The sequence below is a fragment of the Aedes albopictus genome, chromosome 3 (genome assembly GCF_035046485.1).
Source record: "Aedes albopictus strain Foshan chromosome 3, AalbF5, whole genome shotgun sequence".
Classification (NCBI taxonomy): Eukaryota; Metazoa; Arthropoda; class Insecta; order Diptera; family Culicidae; genus Aedes; species Aedes albopictus.
Window position 1 is genome coordinate 163,666,409 of NC_085138.1, and position 21,179 is coordinate 163,687,587.

The window sequence follows — 21,179 nt, forward strand, 5'->3', positions numbered from 1 at the left end:
CAAGAAGAAGGTTGCGCGAAGAACTTTTTATTGATTTTCTTTTGAATTGTAACTATAATTACAAATTTTCAACAAGATTATCGGCTCGGTAAAGTTTTTAGATAAGCAGATGAGCCTTTAAAATAAACAATTTGGAAAAAAAAAAAAAAAACCCGCTGGAGTTCCGGCCGGAGCGATTTGCGGTGGAAACATCGGCCGAGAAAACCAACCCCTACCGGTACGTGCCGTTCAGCGCCGGACCAAGGAACTGCATTGGACAAAAGTTTGCCGTGGCGGAAATCAAGAGCTTGATCAGTAAACTGGTGCGACACTACGAGGTGTTGCCTCCGAAGCAGCCCCAACCGGAGAGGCTGATTGCCGAATTGGTGCTCCGGCCGGATGGTGGCGTTCCAGTGAGGCTTAGAAGCAGGGTGAAATAGACAGGGGATGTTAAGTGCATAGGTACATACGTTTTAGACCAATAGTTCAAATAGATAGCATTGTATATGAGTTACCGAAATACACGAAAAAGCAAGATATATTTATCTGATGATCATCCCATCACGATCGATCTGCCGTAACGAAAGATTTACAGGAAGTGCCCTGCAGCAAAAATTCTACAACAAGGCTGATTCAAGTTATTCTACTTGCTCCTGAGCACTCTGTCTGCCAACGATCTACCCTTGTTGCTTCCTTGTTTTTTTTTTACTTCTAAACCATAGGGGCAAAATTTGCTCAACAGACACCCTAACAGGAAGGTAAGGGTAGTGTGGGGTTAAGGCCGTCTTCTACAATACTAGTAAAAGCCAGGACTACTCTCTCCTCGACCCACTAAAACACATTCCTATGGTCACCAAACCCTAGTCTCTCCGGAACCACCAAGAAGGTGTTGCTTCAGAGAGGGGCTAGTGCACATCGCACCCTCAAGGTTAGCTGCGTAGCCTGAAGCAACGAGCATCGATGACTCGCTCTGGAGAGTCCATCACGGTAACATGCTGGCGTTTAGCCAATTTCCCGAGTGGTCCTCGCCACTCCCTTTGTCCTCGGAAGGCGAGCAGGGTCAACCCCGCCCGCGCCCAACTGCTTGGCAGACATCAAGATCTGATGCCCACGTGGAACCCGATCTGACCTGCCCGTAAGGAAGGGTATCACCACCCTTCAGGCCCTATCAGATGCACCCGAAGGTTGCAGACAGCAGGGTCTCACCTACCCCGACCCTTGCCGTGGACCCCTTTCCAACCGCGGGCTCGGATCCAACTCAGTAGACCGACGCCACGACCGCACCGCTACCGGGACCTCCTCTCCGTGGCCACTTATTTAATCGCTGAAATGGTCGATCTCGACCGCAGGGCACCGGTATGACCTACGAAGCCGACTACGAACCCCTGGACCACCTCTTGTACTGCATCTAGACTAGCCATTCTCCGAGTCCACGCGCCACCTCCTCTGTAGCTCCCAGACGATATGGGTGATAGCCGTTGAAACGGCGTTCCATCCAAACTCATCCCTACACATCCTCTGGACCAAATTGTCCGGAATTGTGTCCTCCCCGCATGTGGCAAGCATATGGTCACGCAATGTGCGAAAACGCGGGCACACGAACAAAACGTGTTTCGGCGTTTCCTCTAAACCATTGCACACTGGGCATTCGGGAGAATCCTCATGACCGAAACGGTGTAGATACTGTCGGAAGCAACCATAACCTGTAAGGACCTGTGTCAGGTGGAATGTAACTTTCCCTCAGGCACATAAGCCTGTAAGTACTTTCCAGCTTCCGTCGGTAGGATTTAGTACTTAGCGCGGTGCCCCACGCTGGGCCGCCATACCTAAGTATGGACGTAGCAACACTAGCCAGAAGCTTGCGCTTACTGGCGTACACCGCAGAGCTATTGGACATCATCCGGGACAGTGCCGCAATAGCTAGGGAGGCTCTTTTACAGGCATAATCCGAGGCATAATCGACGTGGCTACCGAAGGTAAGCTTATCGTCGATCATCACGCCCAAGTGTTTGACGGAGCGCTTTGACAGGATAGTGCAATCTCCTACACTGATCTCCGTCTGCTGCTCCGACTTCAGGTTGTTAACAACCGTCACCTCTGTCTTGTGGTGAGCCAGCTCCAGTTTCCAGGACTGCATCCACGCCTCCACAACCTTGATCGAGTGGTCAATAGTCAACTTCACCTCCTCGATCGTTTCACCGGTGACTTCGAGCGTAATTTCGTCGGTAAATCCGACAATCTCCACTCGAACTGGGTATTCTAACCTCAACACCTCGTCGTACATGACATTCCATAACACCGGACCCAGGATGGAACCTAGCGGGACTCCTGAGGTTATGTGAAAGCACTTCCGACCCACCTCCGTGTCGTAGACAAGTACACGATTCTGAAAGTAACTTTCGAGAATCTTATACAGGTACTTCGGTATCCCCAGACGCAAAAGCGCATCAGCAATAGCAGACCAGCTGGCGCTACTAAACGCATTCCTTACATCCAGAGTCACTACCGCGCAGAAGCGAATTCCCCTCCTCTTAGGCTCGAGTGCTTTCTCGGCGGTTTTTGTAACCGACAAGATAGCGTCTACGGTGGACCTCCCCTTCCGGAAGCCGTACTGGTTGCTTGAAAGACCATTTTCACCCTCGTTGAACCTCTACTTTCTATTGAGGATGATCTTTTCGAGCACCTTCCCCGCCGTACCTATCAAGCATATTGGTCTATATTCCGACGGGTCTCCGAGTGGTGTCCCCGCCTTTAGAAATAGTACCAGGCTCTGCCTCTTCCAAGCTTCTGGGAAAACTCCCTCGTCCAGGCATTTTTACATAGCAGACCTGAACATCTCGGGAGCCTCTGCAATAGCTACTTTTAAGGCCAGGTTCGGAACTCCGTCCGGATCTGGGGCCTTACCTACGCTAAGGGACTTAGCTATCCCCGCAAGTTCCACATCGGTGACCCTCTCCTCATCGCCAGCCCCAGTCCCCAGCTGTCCTACGGAAGGAGGCCAAGGACTAGGATCATGACGCGGAAAAAGTCCTCCAATGATCCCCTCCAACATCTCTGGAGATTACTCTGTAGGAGCCATCACACCTCTCGTCTTGGTCATAACGATCCTGTAGGCGTCACCCCACGGGTTCGTATTGGCACTCTGACAGAGACCCTCAAAGCAGGCCTTTTTACTTGCTCTTATCTCGGTCTTAAGCGCGGCTTTTGCAGCGGTGAACACCACCCGCCGTTCGTTTCGCTCTTCCACTGATCTTGCTCGCTGCATCCGCCGCCTAGCCCGTAGGCAGGCGCGGCGCAGGTCCGCAATCGCTTCCCATTTCTAGGGTGCACTCGCCTAGGCATGGTCGCATCACACGCACGTGAGAGCACCGCTACCAGCTCGTCGCCGTCTAAACCGATTAAGTTTCGCCCACGGCGGAGCGCCTCCCTAAATACCTCTTCGTCGAAGTATGATGTCTTCCACGTGCGAGGGCTTGGCCTTGGTCTAGCCGCCTCTTCTTCTATCCGCTGTCTGCTGTTGTTGTAGTCGATACTGTAGCGAACCACCAGGTGGTCGCTGTGAGTGTAGCCATCATCTACTCTCCAGTTCGAACTACTTTTTATGCCAGGACTACAAAAGGTCACGTCAATAATTGAATCCGCTCCGTTTCGACTATAGGTACTCCTGGTACCGACATTAGGCAAGTCGACATCTAAGATGGCCAGTGTTTCTAGCAGGATCTGACCCCGCTGGTTCGTGAAACGGCTTCCCCATTCCACGGCCCAGGCATTAAAGTCGCCCGCTATTACCACCGGCCTTCGCCCTGTTAGCACGGTCGTTAAGCGGTTCAGCATTTGCGTGAACCGCTCGATCGGCCATCGCGGAGGCGTATAACAACTACAGAAGAAGACCCCGTTTACTTTGGCGACCACGAAGCCCTCCTTGGTCTAGGGATTAATATTTGATACATAGTCAGAATACGACATTATTTCGTGTTTTTGCGGTGCACTTTTTGGTAACGGAAGGAGAATCGAAACATTTGCCATTATCGACGAAGGATCTTCTGTTACACTACTGAAGAAGTGGATGGCTGACGAGCTCGATGTCAAGGGATTCAAAAGGCGGCTCTGTTTGAGCTGGACCGGCAATGTCAGCCGCGACGAGGATGACTCACATCAAGTTGCGATCGAGATAGCAGGAAGTGAAGCTGATCGTCGTTATACGTTGGAGGAAGTTCGCACAGTTAAATCTCTGGCGTTGCCGAAGCAGTCGTTCCGTTACAGCGAGCTAACTCAGCGCTATTGACACCTCCTGAAGTTACCAGCCAAGGATTATGAATCGGTGACTCCTGGAATCCTAATTGGCGCTGAACATGTCCATTTAACTGCCACCAAGCAACTCCGAGAAGGAAAGACGGGCGAGCCTGTCGCAGCCAGAACTCGACTTGGATGGGCGGTGTATGGACCCATTTAGCAAGGGGTGCCAAATGGTAGCTTCAATTTCCACATATGCGCATGCGAAGATGACGGCAAACTGCACGATTTGGTTAAACAGTACTTCACTGTTGAAAGCGTTGGAGTTTCGGCAGACAAAGGGCCGGAATCCGAAGAAGAGAAACGTGCCAGAACAATCTTGGAGCGAACAACAAGAAGAGTCGGCGAAGGATTCGAGACCGGGCTGTTGTGGCGATACGATGATGTGGAATTTCCCGATAGTTTCCCAATGGCGGTTCGAAGGCTACAGTGTTTCGAGAGATGACTGAAGAGAAACCCAGAAGTCGAGGGAAGCGTTCGACGCCAAATCGTTGAATACCAAAGGAAATCCTAAATCCATAAGGCGACGGAAGAGGAACTGAAATCGGTAGAAGCAGGCAAGGTGTGGTATCTTCCATTAAGCGTGGTGCAGAACCCCAAGAAACCGAACAAGATCCGCCTCGTGTGGGATGCGGCAGCTAAGGTGAACGGTATGGCGGCGTATGCCTGCGTCGCCTACTTTCGGGCGAACCTTCGAGAACAGTTCCAGACTGCGCTAGTTGACGCGAAATCAAAGGTGTCGCCATTGAAATCGCTTTCGATACCTAGATTGGAACTTCAGGCGGCGATCATCGGCTGTTGATTGTTGTAAACACTATGCGCGAGTCGCAGTTTGCTAATCAAGCGGAGGTTCATGTGGGCCGTACTCTAAAACGGTTCTTGCATGGATCAATTCTGACCACCGTCGATACCGCCAGTTCGTGGCTTGTAGAATCGGAGAAATTCTATCTAAGTCGAATTCTGAGGAGTGGATGTGGATCCCCACGAAGCAAAATGTTGCCGACGAAGCTACGATGTGGGGGAAGGACCCAGTTTTGACCCGGAAAGCCGCTGGTTCACGGGGCCGCAATTCCTAAAGGAAGCACAGTAATCTTGGCCAATACAACCTACAAGTGTGGAAACTCTTGAAGAGCAGAAGCCGTATCTAGTGCGTAGTGCTGCACGTCCAACCGCAAAACTTCCTGGTAGATTGGAGTCGCTTTTCCAAGTTTGAGAGGCTATGCCGCACCATTGCCCATATCTACCATCTGGTTGGAAACTTTCGCAGAAAACGATTAGGGCTAACTCCGAATCGAGGTCATCTGACGCTAGAGGAGTTAAACAAAGCTCAGAACTGCCTCTGGTGTCTGGCTCAAGAACACGCATTTCCAGAAGAAGTGAAGTTGTTGAAGAAGGTTGTCAAAGGGAATCGATCAGCGAAACTGGAGAAAACGAGTCGCATCTACAAATTGTCACCGTTTCTGGACGACCACGGCGTGATCCGAATGGATTCTCGGCTCATTTCTGCTAAGTTCGTTGCATTTGATGTTCAGTTCCCAATTATTCTTCCAAAAGATCATCCGCTGACATACCTTTTGCTGGATTGGTACCGCGGGACATATCTTCATGGAAACAACGAAACAATCGTCAACGAAGTCCGGCAGCGGTTTCACGTTCCGTCCTTACGAACTCAGGTACGGAAGGTAGTGAAGTCCTGTATGCACTGTAAAGTGAAGAAAGCGAAAAATTGCGTACCGCGAATGGTACCGCTGCTCGAAGCAAGGTTGAGCCCTTTCGTTCGACCTTTTTCGTATGTTGGGTTGGACTATTTCGGCCCAAATAATGTGAAAGTTGGTCGTTCATTAGTGAAGAGGTGGGTTGCACTATTTACGGGCTATCACTATCACTCACTATCCGGGCAGACCATTTGGAAGTCGCACACTCGCTGTCTACAAACACCTGCAAGATGGCCATTCGACGGTTTTTGGTACGACGAGGTTCTTCGCTAGAGAAATCTGGAGTGATAACGGGCCAGCCGCGAGCTCCAAACACAGGTGAAGCAGATGAATGAGATGCTGTCAGCGGCGTTCACGAAAGCTACCACGAAATGGATATTCAATCCACCATCCGCCCCCCATATGGGTGGATCCTGGGAGCGACTAGTGCGCTCTGTAAAGGTCGCTTTCGCCGAACTTTCGATTACCAGGAATCGCGATGACGAAACATTGCTGACACTGATGACCGAAGCTGAACGAGTAGTCAATACACACCCACTATCGTTTATGCCCCTGAAGAATGATTCTCAGGAAGCCCTAACTCCTAATCATTTTCTCCTGCTCAGCTCTCAAGGAGTGGCGCCGCGTCCTGAGCCTCAAGTGGAGCGGGCTGAATCCCTGAGGAACAGCTACACCTTGATGAAGGGTCTAGTGGATGAGTTCTGGCACCGATGGATTAAGCAACCCCAGGGATTTACAAGAGGATGATGCTGTAATCGTCATAGATGAGTCTACTAGAAATGGATGGCTTCGTGGACGAGTGCTTTCGGTGTTGAAAGGATGCGACGGACGAGTCAGGCAAGCCTACGTCAGGACCTCTACGGTGGTTCTACGCAGACCCGCTTTGAAGATTGCAGTATTGGAGATCCAGAGCGGTCGTGACCAAAAGGACTTTGTCGTAACCGGCAGAACTTACGAAAGCCCCAGCAGAGCTTCCGCTGCCTTCCGCCATATCTCCGCCTTCATGACCAGCCAAACACACGTAAGCGCCGGCCGAAACTTCATCAGCCAAATCCTCTGCTGCTTGCGACATCGCACGTCCGTCGCTGTCTGCTATATCCAAAAGACTACCTCGAGTGCATCGTCTCCTCATGCTAGGAGCCCTGATTTTTTCATGTTGCTTGTTCCGATTCGCACTGTGTGAGAGAGAGAAAATACAAAAGAGCCATAGACTGGGGATTACCTTGTATGGTAGAAGGGAAACTCTCTTTTCTCATCTCTCTTGTTGAGAAATGTCTACACTTTTTGGGCGTGTTGCCAAAATGTTTAATCTGCATGCATATACATTTCGAACATTTTCGAGCTAATTTTAACGAAAGGGGATATTTGATATTATTCAGATTTGTTAAAATGTTTTAGTTAAATATAACAATATGAGGTGACTCTATTACTACAGACTTGAGTAACGCTAGACAGCTGGAGTCTTGTGACCAGCATTACGGGTCGGGGAATGTCGGGGACACGACGCCACTGCTCTTGAAAACCGAAGAACATTGAACGGGTGCATAGTCCATCGACAGCAAACATGTCGTGACATACCCGACTAGAAAATTATATCAAGTTTGTATCATATTGTGTTATGATGTTATAATATTTTTCTCTAACTTATTATGTTATAAACTAGCTGCAGGATGATGTTAAAATAACTAAAATTGTAACAAAAAGTACACTGGTATAATCAAGATTATATCCTATTTTGTTATAATCATATCAAAATTATAACAAAATGTGATATGAATATTAGCCTCTGGATTACTGGTTTCCATCATAATTTGATATAATTGTGTTACATTATTTCCCAAATGTCGAAGATTCAAAACTAAATTATAATACAATGAGTTATGAAACAACATTTATAACATAATGTGATATAATTGAGTTATAGTATTTTGAAAACACCAAGGATGTTGAACGTGATTATATCACAATGAGTTATAAATATCATGATTTGTTAGGATTATGTTATATTTTTGTTACAATTTTCTAGTCGGGTAGTGACAGTTTGCCTATCAGTCATAAATTTGCGCAAATCATTCCATCTCAAACCATTTTTCGTTCCATGAAGAAGGTAGAGTTAAATTGAAGCAAAATTAAACTTTTTTTTTATTGTAAAAAGAGAGAATTAACGTTGGCAGGTAGCTAGACTTAAAGTTCGACCTGAATTCTAAGTCCCATATCAACTAATAGTAAATTTCAACGAAATAATTTAATAAAATTGGATTACAGCTTTTGAGCTCTGTCTAACCCCCAAAAAGGCGAGCTGCAAAACGAGGTCCGAAACTACCCCCAACAATTATAGAATTATGTATAATGTCTATTATACATCATTAACTCCTAGGACGCTTACAATTAGCATTCATGCAGGCATTTCAAAACCGCCTCATCGCGATTCGAAGCTTGAACAGAATACTCACCAAGAACCACAACAAAGAGCACAATTCTCTCAATCTTCAACTGTTGATACGACTTGATAGCTTATTCCGTCTACCGGTTGGTACTATCTTGCTAGTACTCGCCAACCAGTCCGATTCGGTTCTGCCTTATGGAATGATGGTGATTCTAGTGCTTCTCTCCCTAGTGATAACACTGTTCCTGTTGTTTGCCTTCGTTCACCGAAAATTATTACAATTCCCAAAACTTGCCGGTCCACCGGAATGGCCCATCGTCGGAAGTGCAACGGAAATCGTGAATCTCAGCTCCATTGGTAAGCTATATGCCAAGTAGAAATCAGTGTTTTTGTTGTTTCTCCGATAATGTAACTTGTTTTGATTACGAATGCTTTTGGTTGCTCTCTCGGGCTCTCTTGCTCTCTGCGATTCGCATACCGCACATACACAACACATCCATGTGAACCGGGTGAAGAGATATTCAAGCTGCTTCGCAGATACGCACAGCAGTATGGAACGGCGTATAAGCTGAGCTTTTGGTATCAATACACGCTGGTGTTTGCAAAACCGGACATCGCCGAGGTAAGTTGAAAGCTTATTATATTGGACGTGGGTATCGTAAAACGGGGTGACATTGATCTATTTGATATTTTTCACCAGCATTGTTTTCCTTTTATTCCTTATATTCCTTATAATCCTTATATTCCTTATATTCCTTATATTCCTTATATTCCTTATATTCCTTATATTCCTTATATTCCTTATATTCCTTATATTCCTTATATTCCTTATATTCCTTATATTCCTTATATTCCTTATATTCCTTATATTCCTTATATTCCTTATATTCCTTATATTCCTTATATTCCTTATATTCCTTATATTCCTTATATTCCTTATATTCCTTATATTCCTTATATTCCTTATATTCCTTATATTCCTTATATTCCTTATATTCCTTATATTCCTTATATTCCTTATATTCCTTATATTCCTTATATTCCTTATATTCCTTATATTCCTTATATTCCTTATATTCCTTATATTCCTTATATTCCTTATATTCCTTATATTCCTTATATTCCTTATATTCCTTATATTCCTTATATTCCTTATATTCCTTATATTCCTTATATTCCTTATATTCCTTATATTCCTTATATTCCTTATATTCCTTATATTCCTTATATTCCTTATATTCCTTATATTCCTTATATTCCTTATATTCCTTATATTCCTTATATTCCTTATATTCCTTATATTCCTTATATTCCTTATATTCCTTATATTCCTTATATTCCTTATATTCCTTATATTCCTTATATTCCTTATATTCCTTATATTCCTTATATTCCTTATATTCCTTATATTCCTTATATTCCTTATATTCCTTATATTCCTTATATTCCTTATATTCCTTATATTCCTTATATTCCTTATATTCCTTATATTCCTTATATTCCTTATATTCCTTATATTCCTTATATTCCTTATATTCCTTATATTCCTTATATTCCTTATATTCCTTATATTCCTTATGTTCCTTATATTCCTAATATTCCTTATATTCCTTATATTCCTTATATTCCTTATATTCCTTATATTCCTTATATTCCTTATATTCCTTATATTCCTTATATTCCTTATATTCCTTATATTCCTTATATTCCTTATATTCCTTATATTCCTTATATTCCTTATATTCCTTATATTCCTTATATTCCTTATATTCCTTATATTCCTTATATTCCTTATATTTCTTATATTCCTTATATTCGTTATATTCCTGATATTCCTTATATTCCTTACATTCCTTATATTCCTTATGTTCCTTATATTCCTTAAATTCCTTATATTCCTTATATTCCTTATATTCCTTATATTCCTTATATTCCTTATATTCCTTATATTCCTTATATTCCTTATATTCCTTATATTCCTTATATTCCTTATATTCCTTATATTCCTTATATTCCTTATATTCCTTATATTCCTTATATTCCTTATATTCCTTATATTCCTTATATTCCTTATATTCCTTATATTCCTTTTATTCCTTATATTCCTTATATTCCTTATATTCCTTATATTCCTTATATTCCTTATATTCCTTATATTCCTTATATTCCTTATATTCCTTATATTCCTTACAGGGTACGAAAAACGGATCACGCCAAAAAACAAACGCTTTGTCCTAAGCGGTGCATGTTGGTAACAAAGGCGCTCCGCAACAAACGCATGTCAGGCGATGAGAGCAATAAAACAAACGTCGCTTGTCGTGCGTGTACTGATATTCCGGCATTTCTGCTGAAATTTTCGGCCCACATTATCGCATTCATAAGCACGGAATAAGACTCTTGCAAACCTCTGAATTGAGTTTTAGTTGTAAAACAATGCGAAAATCACGATGTGAATAGAACGAGACAAATATTCCTACCGTTTTTGTTGTGAACATACTCGGGAGCGATTTTGTCATTATCTGCTAACGAAAAAACAAAGCGTTGTTGCTGTGCCTTCTTTGTTGCCTATTTTTCGCTTGCGGTGGCATATTCTGCGTACACTGATTCCTTATATTCCTTATATTCCTTATATTCTTTATATTCCTCATATTCCTTATATTCCTTATATTCCTTATATTCCTTATATTCCTTATATTCCTTATATTCCTTATATTCCTTATATTCCTTATATTCCTTATATTCCTTATATTCCTTATATTCCTTATATTCCTTATATTCCTTATATTCCTTATATTCCTTATATTCCTTATATTCCTTATATTCCTTATATTCCTTATATTCCTTATATTCCTTATATTCCTTATATTCCTTATATTCCTTATATTTCTTATATTCCTTATATTCCTTATATTCCTTATATTCCTTATATTCCTTATATTCCTTATATTCCTTATATTCCTTATATTCCTTATATTCCTTATATTCCTTATATTCCTTATATTCCTTATATTCCTTATATTCCTTATATTCCTTATATTCCTTATATTCCTTATATTCCTTATATTCCTTATATTCCTTATATTCCTTATATTCCTTATATTCCTTATATTCCTTATATTCCTTATATTCCTTATATTCCTTATATTCCTTATATTCCTTATATTCCTTATATTCCTTATATTCCTTATATTCCTTATATTCCTTATATTCCTTATATTCCTTATATTCCTTATATTCCTTATATTCCTTATATTCCTTATATTCCTTATATTCCTTATATTCCTTATATTCCTTATATTCCTTATATTCCTTATATTCCTTATATTCCTTATATTCCTTATATTCCTTATATTCCTTATATTCCTTATATTCCTTATATTCCTTATATTCCTTATATTCCTTATATTCCTTATATTCCTTATATTCCTTATATTCCTTATATTCCTTATATTCCTTATATTCCTTATATTCCTTATATTCCTTATATTCCTTATATTCCTTATATTCCTTATATTCCTTATATTCCTTATATTCCTTATATTCCTTATATTCCTTATATTCCTTATATTCCTTATATTCCTTATATTCCTTATATTCCTTATATTCCTTATATTCCTTATATTCCTTATATTCCTTATATTCCTTATATTCCTTATATTCCTTATATTCCTTATATTCCTTATATTCCTTATATTCCTTATATTCCTTATATTCCTTATATTCCTTATATTCCTTATATTCCTTATATTCCTTATATTCCTTATATTCCTTATATTCCTTATATTCCTTATATTCCTTATATTCTGCGCATTCTTCACTACGGCTATCTAGCCACGGTTACTGAAATCCACAAATGTCCGTCATTTCAGAAAATCCTCAACACCCAATCGTACGCCTCCAAGTCCGAAGACTACGACAAAGTCGCCGAATGGATCGGCTACGGACTGCTCATCTCCAAGGGTGAAAAGTGGTTCAAGCGACGCAAGGTGCTCACCCCGGGCTTCCACTTCAAGATCCTCGAAAGCTTCGTGCGGGTGTTCAACGAAAAAACCGACGTCCTGTGCCGTAAACTGGCGTCGTACGGGGGCTCCGAGGTGGACGTCTTTCCGACGCTGAAGCTGTACACGTTGGACGTCCTGTGCGAAACGGCTCTCGGATACAGCTGTAATGCCCAAACGGAGGATTCGTTCTACCCGGCGGCTGTCGAAGAGCTGATGTCGATTTTGTACTGGCGGTTCTTCAACCTGTTCGCCAGCGTGGATACGCTGTTCCGGTTCACGAAGCAGTACAGGAGGTTTCACAAGCTTATTGGGGATACGCGGGAGTTTACGCTGAAAATAATTGAGCGGAAGCGCCAGCTGTTGAAGGATCAACCTGATGAAGTTGACCAGGAAGAAGAAGAGGGTAGTGGGAAAAAGAAGATGGCGTTGCTGGATTTGCTGCTGCGAGCAACCGTGGATGGGAAACCCCTCTCGGATGATGACATCCGAGAAGAGGTGGACACCTTTACGTTCGCTGTGAGTTCGCGGCGGTTGTTTGTGTGAAACATAATAACATCTAATACAAATATTATTCTTGCAGGGACATGACACGACGGCGTCTGCCTTAACATTTCTACTGTTCAACATAGCCAAGTACCCAGATGTTCAACAGAAGCTGTTCGAAGAGATAAGTAGCGTCGTTGGATCCACCACCAATCTCACTCTTCAGTAAGACATTCTTGTATTCTTAAGATTTTCAATGCGGTACTGCCTACCATGATATCTTGTCCGCAACAGCGTAGCTTTTACTCCAGCGCTGAGCATATTGAAGAGCATTGTCTTCGTCGATTTTACGAACATCTAGGGTTCCCATGTCTTCTTCAACCGCCTGCATCCAGCAGCCATTGCTTTTAATCCTGTTCCCGGGTACACAGGAACAGGCGCATTCTTGTGACACACGCCGTGATCAGTTGCCTAAAACCTCCACATATTGTTCCGATCCAGCTTTACAATCACTTCTGTAATCACTCTCTTCTCGTATTGCCGTTTCTTGAATTCGTTTCTCTTCTACTCCTGCTACTCTGTATCCCTCCTATTTCAGCACTCTCAATGATCTGCGCTATCTGGATTTGGTCATCAAGGAATCGCTCCGGCTGTACCCATCGGTACCGATGATCGCCCGTATTGCCACCGAGAATACCCAACTGGACGACATGCCCATCCCGAAGGGAACCTGCGTCAGTGTCGATATCTTCCAAATGCACCGTGATCCTAGCTGTTTCGAAGATCCGGAACGCTTCATCCCGGAGCGGTTCAACGCCATCAAGGAGGGTGGCAATCACAGTTCGTTCACCTATATTCCGTTCAGTGCCGGAAGCAGGAATTGTATAGGTGAGATGAGGGAAGGACATGCCATCGAAGGACTTAATCAACCTTAAAATCGTTACTATTCCTAGGTCAAAAGTTTGCGCAATACGAGATGAAGATAGCCATTACGAAGCTGATTCAGACCTTCCGGTTGGAGCTTCCAACGCCGGATATGGAACCGGTCCTGAAAGCGGAAATCGTATTGAAGCCTGCCGAAAAGCTGCCCATTCGTTTCATTTCTAGATCTAACAAATAACTTCTCAGTCATTTTAAACAGTAGGTAAGCAATGACATGGAAACAGTTTATTGAATGCAAATAAAACCCCTACGATTTCAAAGCACAAAAATTTCTTCATAACATTCGATCATCGTGCGGGTGCATTCCCGCGGTACGGCGCTTGTCGCTTCGAACCGCTGCGGGCACACATCGGACAGGGTCTCGTTGAAGATGCACGAGCTCATCAGGATCCCAAGGCTGGTCGAGTCCATTTCGTTTTCCTCAACGTCGGCCACCCTGTGGAACATAGAGCGAAAAAAAAGAAGAATATGGCTTAGCAGCATCTTAAGCGGGTTCTAGGAACTCCTACAACGATTTATCCGGGAATTCTTTAAGCGATTACTTCAAGGATTTTTCCAGAAACTCGACACCGTGGTTACATGTGAATTCCTCTATTCACCCGGGAATTTCTTCAGTGATTATTTCAGGAACAACTTCCAGAATTCATCCAGTATTTGCTCCAGGAAATGTGTAGAGATTCTTTTAGGAATTCTCTTGATATTGCTCAGAGGATTCTTTCTGGGATTTCTCCTGCAACTCCTGCAGGGATTTCTTCAGGAACAGCTGCAGGGATTCCTCAAGAAGTTTCTCCTCGAACTGGATTTCTCCAGGGATTCCTCTAGGAACTACTCCGAGGATTCCAAGAATTTCTCCAAGACTTCACTCAGGAATTCCTTCTGTGATTCTTTCTGGAGCAACTTCGAATATCCTCCATGAATTCCTGCTTGTATTCTTTAGGGAACTCCTCCATGAATTAATTCAGTACTTCCTCTAGGAACTGTTTAGGGATTCTCTTTGCGATTCCTCTTGAAATTGCATCCGGGGTTCCTTCTGGAGTTTCTTCAGAAATTGGTCTAGATATTCCTTATGGAACTGCTACAGGGATTCCTCCACAAACACTTTTAAGCAGTTTTTTAGAATTTCTCCAAGAGTTCCATCAGCTATTTCTTCAGGAATTGTTCCTGGTGTTCCTCTACGAATTCCTTAAGAGATTCTTCCAGAAATGTCTTCAGGAATTCTTCCAGGATTTCTTCCAGGGATTCCTCAAGGAAATTCTGCAGAGATTTCTCTAAAAAATCCTCCAGGAATTCTTCAGGAGTTCCTCTGGAGATACCTTCCGGGATTTCTACAGGCATTCTTCTAGGATACCCTCCAAGGATCCATCAAATAAATGCTACAGGAATTCTTTCAGGAATACCTTCAGGGTTTCCTCCATGCATTCCTTCAGGACTTCCTCCAGGCATTCCACCAGAGTTTCCTTCAGGGATTCCTTCAAGAATTCTGCCAGGAATTCTCCTAGGAATTCTTCTACAAGAATTTATCCAGGAATTCTTCAAGAGATTCCTTCAACGATTTTTCCAGAAACTCCTACAAGAATTTCTGCACAGTTTTCACCAGGAATTATTTCAGAAATTCCTCCAAGAATTCCACCAGGCATTGTTCCAGGAATTTATCCAGGCCTTCTTCCTTGGATTATTCCTGATATTTTTGTAGGAATTCTTTCAGCGGTTCCTCTACGAACTCCTTCAAATATTCCTCCAGGAATTACCTCAGGGACCCTCCAAGAATTCCCCAGGAGTTCATTCTGGAATTTCTTATGGGATTACTTCAGAAATTCCTCCTGAGATCCCTCCAAAAGTTCATGCGGGCATTCCTCCAGGGTTTCATCCAGGAATTTCTCCAAGGTCTTCTCGAAATTTCTCAAGTATTTTTTTTCAGAAATTTCTCCCAGAGTCCCTCTAGAGAGGAAATTCATTTAGTAATTCAGGGATTTCTCCAAGCATTCCTCCAGGATTTTATCCAGGAAATTCTCCAGGAATTACCTCAGGAATTCCTCCAGGAATTGCTCCTGGACATCCTTCAGAAATTATGTCTGCATTTTCTCCAGGAAATTCTCTATGGACTTCAGGAGTTTTTAAGGGATTCCTCCTGGAATTCCTCCAGGAACTTCTCCATAGATTCTCCAGGAATTGCTTCAGAGGTTCCTCCAGACATTTCTCCACAAATTTCTCCATGGATTTTGCCTGGGATTCCTTCCGGAATTCTTTTGGGGATTTCCCCTGGAATTCCTCCAGAAATTACTCTAGAAATTTCTCCAGGAATTTCTCAATTTTTCAAGAGACTCCTCCAGAAATAACTTCAGGGATACCTCCACCAATTCTCACAAGCATATCTCTACGAATCCCTCCAGGCATTCATCCAGAATTTTATCCAAGAATTTATTCCAGGAACTCCCCCAAGAATTCCTCCAGGAATTACCCAAGGAGTTTCTACAGGAACTTTTCCAGGAATTGCTCCAGGCAACCTTCAGATTATGTCTGCAATTTCTCCAGGAAATCCTCTAGGGATTTCTTCAGAAATTCTTCCTGGAAATTCTCCAGGAATACTTCAGGAGTTTTGCAGAGATTCTACCTGGCATTCCTCCAGGAATTTCTAAAGAGATTCTCCAGGAAATTCTCCAGGAATACTTCAGGAGTTTTTCAGGGATTCCTCCTGGAATTCCTCCAGGAATTTCTCCAGAGATTCTCCAGGAATTGCTTAAGAGGTTCCTCCAGAGATTTCTCCACAAATTTCTCCAAGGATTTCGCCAGGGATTCCTTCCGGAATTCCTTTGGGGATTTCTCCAGGAATGCCTCCAGAAATTACTCTAGAAATTTCTCCAGGAATTTCTCAATTTTCAAGAGACTCCTCCAGGAATAACTTCAGGGATACCTCCACCAATTCTCACAAGCATATCTCTACGAATTCCTCCAGGCATTCATCCAGAATTTTATCCAAGAATTTATTCCAGGAACTCCCCCAAGAATTCCTCCAGGAATTACCCAAGGAATTTCTACAGGAACTTTTCCAGGAATTGATCCAGGAATTGCTCCAGGCAACCTTCAGATTATGTCTGCAATTTCTCCAGGAAATCCTCTAGGGATTTCTTCAGAAATTCTTCCTGGAAATTCTCCAGGAATACTTCAGGAGTTTTGCAGAGATTCTACCTGGCATTCCTCCAGCAATTTCTCCAAAGATTCTCCAGGAATTGCTTCAGAGGTTCCTCCAGAGATTTCTCCACAAATTTCTCCAAGGATTTCGCCAGGGATTCCATCCGGAATTCCTTTGGGGATTTCTCCAGGAATTCCTCCAGAAATTACTCTAGAAATTTCTCCAGGAATTTCTCAATTTTTCAAGAGACTCCTCCTGGAATAACTTCAGGGATACCTCCAGCTATTCTCACAAGCAGATCTCTACGAATTCCTCCAAGCATTCATCCAGAATTTTATCCAAGAATTTATTCCAGGAACTCCTCCAAGAATTCCTCCAGGAATTACCCACGGAATTTCTACAAGAACTTTTCCAAGAATGGATCCAGGAATTGCTCCTGGACATCCATCTGAAATTATGTGAGCAATTTCCCCAGGAAATCCTCTAGGGATTTCTTCATAGATTCTTCCAGTAAATTCTCTAGGAAGACCTCCAGGATTTTTTTAGGGATTCCTCCAGGAATTCGTCCAGGAATTGCTTCAGGGATTCCTTCAGCGGTTTCTTCACGAACTAGGGGCAAGACACTGTGCAAACGAGAGCAACTCTGAGAATTTCTGAGTAACTCTCTTTGTCAATGATCGACGAAATTTGTTGAAAGACATCCCCAAAACTGCAATTTTCATTCAGCACACGCAACACTTTGCAGTTTGACATTGGTGCCAGATCACACTTTGGCATAAATGGGAGAAATTCTGAGGAACTGTGAGGAATTCTGAACAACACCTCGAACACAGATTTGCTCTCGTTAGATCTGTCCTGCCCCTAGTTCACGAATTTCTCCAGGGATTTTCCCAGAGATTTCTCCAGAAAATCCTTCAAAGATTCCTCCAGGTGAGCTTCCAGAAATTCCTTCAATGATTCTTCCACGAAATCATCCTGGAAATTTTCAAGGCGTTTTTTCAGAAATATCTCAAGGAACTCCTCCTGGAATTCCTCCAGGGATTACGCCAGGAATTCGTTCAGAAGTGTGGGATCCGCCAATGGGAAGTGCCTTAAAAGCGAGTGAACTTTTTTTGCGCACAGACATACAGACACACACATACATACATACACACCTAGGGGCAAGACACTGTGCAAACGAGAGCAACTCTGAGAAATTCTGAGTTACTCTTTTTATCAACGATCGACGAAATTGGTCGAAAGACATCCCCAAAACTGCAAGTTTCATTCAGCACACGCAACACTTTTCAGTTTGACATTGGTGCCAGGTCACACTTTAGTATAAATGGGAGAAAATCTGATGAGGAATTGTGAGAAATTCTGAACAACATTTCGAGCACTGATTTTCTCTCGTTAGAAATGGCTTGCCCCTAGTTAAAAATATAAATGAAAAAATCCCACAGGCAATTATTTTAGAGAAAACTTTTCCAGCTTTCTCCAAAATTCCCATACAAAATTTCATCAGAATACAAATTTTTATAGGAAGTTTTAGTTCCATCTACACTAGATGGATCTTTCCCATGCCATCTTTCTAAATAGTATGAAACCTAGGGGCAGGACAGATCTAACGAGAGCAAATCTGTGTTCGAGGTGTTGTTCAGAATTCCTCACAGTTCCTCAGAATTTCTCCCATTTATGCCAAAGTGTGATCTGGCACCAATGTCAAACTGCAAAGTGTTGCGTGTGCTGAATGAAAATTGCAGTTTTGGGGATGTCTTTCAACAAATTTCGTCGATCATTGACAAAGAGAGTTACTCAGAAATTCTCAGAGTTGCTCTCGTTTGCACAGTGTCTTGCCCCTAGTATGAAACGAGCTCACCAATATATCTCGTATCACGGCCATCGAACTTACTTCTTGAGATGCTGCATCAAAAATCTTAGCGTATTTCTCCTCAGCTCATCCAGCGAATTTACCAGCTCTAACACTTTGATCGTTCTCGAGTGAACTAAAAAGAAGGAACATGAGAGACTTATGTTCATTCCCCTCCATAACAAAACTCACTCATATCCGACGGCCCGGGTATGATCTGATTTAGCAACGCCAACGAAACAATCGGTACCTTCAACTCCCTCAGGAACAGCTTCAGTACACCACAAACCTCATGGGGTGTTTTCTGCTTCCGCAGCTTCTTGTAGTTGTCGGAGTTGATGTCGTACCGAAGGTTCTGTATGGTGTTGTGGTTACCCGACACCCTGTACAGCCCGGGTGATTTCATGAACTTGTCGCTAGACTCGACGATCGTCACACATTCCACCACAATCCTGGGAATGCGTAGCGTATCGCTCTTGATCACATCCTCCAAGTAGGTGTTGAAGCATGCTTCGTCTGAAATTTGAATATCTAGATTAACGCCTGACGACCAATGGCCAATGCAGATTACTCTGTATAATATTCCGCTTCTCTAGTGACTCCTTATCGGCACGCTTCTTGAACTTCAGCTGCAGAATCTTCCGCACGTTGAATGGCTTGTGCGATTCTTCTAGGTTCTTGTAATCACTTTTCAATGTATTGTAGTCGTCTTCCAGTGTAGAGTGCTCGGCCTTCAACCTCTCATAGTTTTCCTGCAGGGCTCGGTATTTCTGCTTCAAGACACTGTATTCCTCAAACAGCTCCTGGTGCTGGTTTTGTAAATAGAGAAACTGCTCTTTGAGGTTGATGCTCGATGACGGCGAAGATCCGAATTCCGACTAGAATTGTAACATTTGAAGTTCGATAAGTAGTGATATGTATAACACACCCGGATGTTATGCGTACTTACCCTAGCCTCTCGGGAGCTTCGGTGATTTTCTGGAACAGCTCTGCAAACGAACGGAAAAGTTTTGATTATTCAAGAAATCAAATTTCTAATGCACTCCACAAACTTTTTCGAAAAACTTTTCCGATTGCTAAATCCATCCAGTAACTTTTTGGGCCGATTTTTGGGCTGGGCCAGACCTAATGAATTGCGGTACTGATCGTTTGCCATTACGAACGCGAACTACAATCACAATTAGCGAGTAAGAGAAACAAGCTGCTCGAAACCCGCTAACTGATAAGCACTAAGCAGTGTGGATATTTAGTCACCGAATAATGTTGCATTTCTATTCGTGTGGGAAATTCACTACACTCATTGATGATTGGTTATCTTATCAAACTGTTTTCGTCATATTGATATCGACGGTTCTTGCATAGTGGGACTTTGCGTTTGCATTAAATGAGTAATTACTTGTCTTAATAAACGGTTGGAGTGTTTATTCCTTCCTTGCCTTTTACTTACTTTTTTGGCATCCGGTTTCAATTTCAATTACTAAACTATATTTACCTCTCTGTATTATTTTCATTTCATGACATCAAGCTTTAATTCTTTCTATTCTTTTTTCCCCTTTATTACTTTCTTTATTTACTAAACCCTCTTTATGTTGTTCATTATCTTTGCTTTCTTTACTTTTTTTACTTCCTTTAATTTCTTTTCGTCCACAACTTCTTTTAATTTCTTCCATTCCCTTATTTCTTTTACTTCTTCTTCTTGTTCTTTCTCTACTTTATTTACTTCGAGTATAGGATAATGATTTCTAATGTGTTAGTTTTTTTTTCGACTGGTGTACTTTGTTTCGAACAGTAGCCGATGCCAGAAAGTAGTTCTCTTCCAGCCAGCAATGGATCATGCATCGACGCCATGAATTGATGAGCTTGTCTCATACAAGAGATACTCAAAATAACTGGGACAGGTAAAACTTTTCAAAAAGTTCATAGGAGAATTGAGTTATCTCTAGAAATTCGGTTTCTCTTTGATTCTATTCAAAATGTTGTATTGAAAGTTTTTCTTGTTAGGTACATTTCCACTGTTTGTTGGTCTTAAATATCTTAGTCTTGAGTATTTTGAATGTTGAATTTTTATCAATACCAGAAATCAGCAAAAATAACTCAATTTCGACAAGAAACCTAGCCCACAAACTAACAGCCGTAACGCCTAGAATTGTTTTTTCATCAAAATCTGTCGTACAGTTCACACTACCATCACCTGGAGAAATTGTTTTAAACACTGCATTGGCAACTAGGGGCAAGACACTGTGCAAACGAGAGTAACTCTGAGAAATTCTGAGTAACTCTTTTACCAATGATCGACGAAATTTGTCGAAAAACACCCCTAAAACTACAAGAAAAGCGGGCTATCGGACAATATTGTTTTGTTTTTTTGCGATAGTATCAGGCAATACTCAAGCAAAACGGG

The 21,179-nt window shown here is 42.4% G+C and overlaps 2 protein-coding genes across 3 annotated transcripts in view; one reads left to right on the plus strand and one right to left on the minus strand.

Annotated features, from left to right (window-relative positions):
- Window positions 1-14,068, plus strand: part of LOC109422663 (uncharacterized) — a 33,488-nt gene extending 19,420 nt beyond the window's left edge. Inside the window, exons 6-13 of the mRNA XM_062857572.1 lie at window positions 150-416; window positions 4,796-4,922; window positions 8,365-8,730; window positions 8,889-8,995; window positions 12,243-12,890; window positions 12,955-13,082; window positions 13,456-13,745; window positions 13,811-14,068. Of these exons, the coding sequence (XP_062713556.1) occupies window positions 150-416; window positions 4,796-4,922; window positions 8,365-8,730; window positions 8,889-8,995; window positions 12,243-12,890; window positions 12,955-13,082; window positions 13,456-13,745; window positions 13,811-13,977 (2,100 nt within the window). The 3' untranslated portion in view covers window positions 13,978-14,068. The remainder of the gene's footprint in view (window positions 1-149; window positions 417-4,795; window positions 4,923-8,364; window positions 8,731-8,888; window positions 8,996-12,242; window positions 12,891-12,954; window positions 13,083-13,455; window positions 13,746-13,810) is intronic.
- On the minus strand, window positions 14,010-20,267 carry LOC134291377 (WW domain-containing protein tag-325-like). 2 transcript variants are annotated; one of them, XM_062859053.1, is made up of 6 exons: window positions 19,831-20,267; window positions 19,728-19,767; window positions 19,350-19,656; window positions 18,971-19,309; window positions 18,821-18,914; window positions 14,010-14,235 (listed from the first exon to the last, which is right to left on the minus strand). In XM_062859053.1, the coding sequence occupies exons 1-6, from the start codon at window positions 19,932-19,934 to the stop codon at window positions 14,055-14,057; spliced, it is 1,065 nt and encodes a 354-aa protein (XP_062715037.1). In that variant the 5' UTR covers window positions 19,935-20,267; the 3' UTR covers window positions 14,010-14,054. The 2 variants fall into 2 exon arrangements, with proteins under 2 accessions (XP_062715037.1, XP_062715038.1); XM_062859054.1 differs by having other exon boundaries at window positions 18,971-19,294; window positions 19,831-20,159.
- Between the last annotated feature and the right edge of the window lie 912 nt (window positions 20,268-21,179).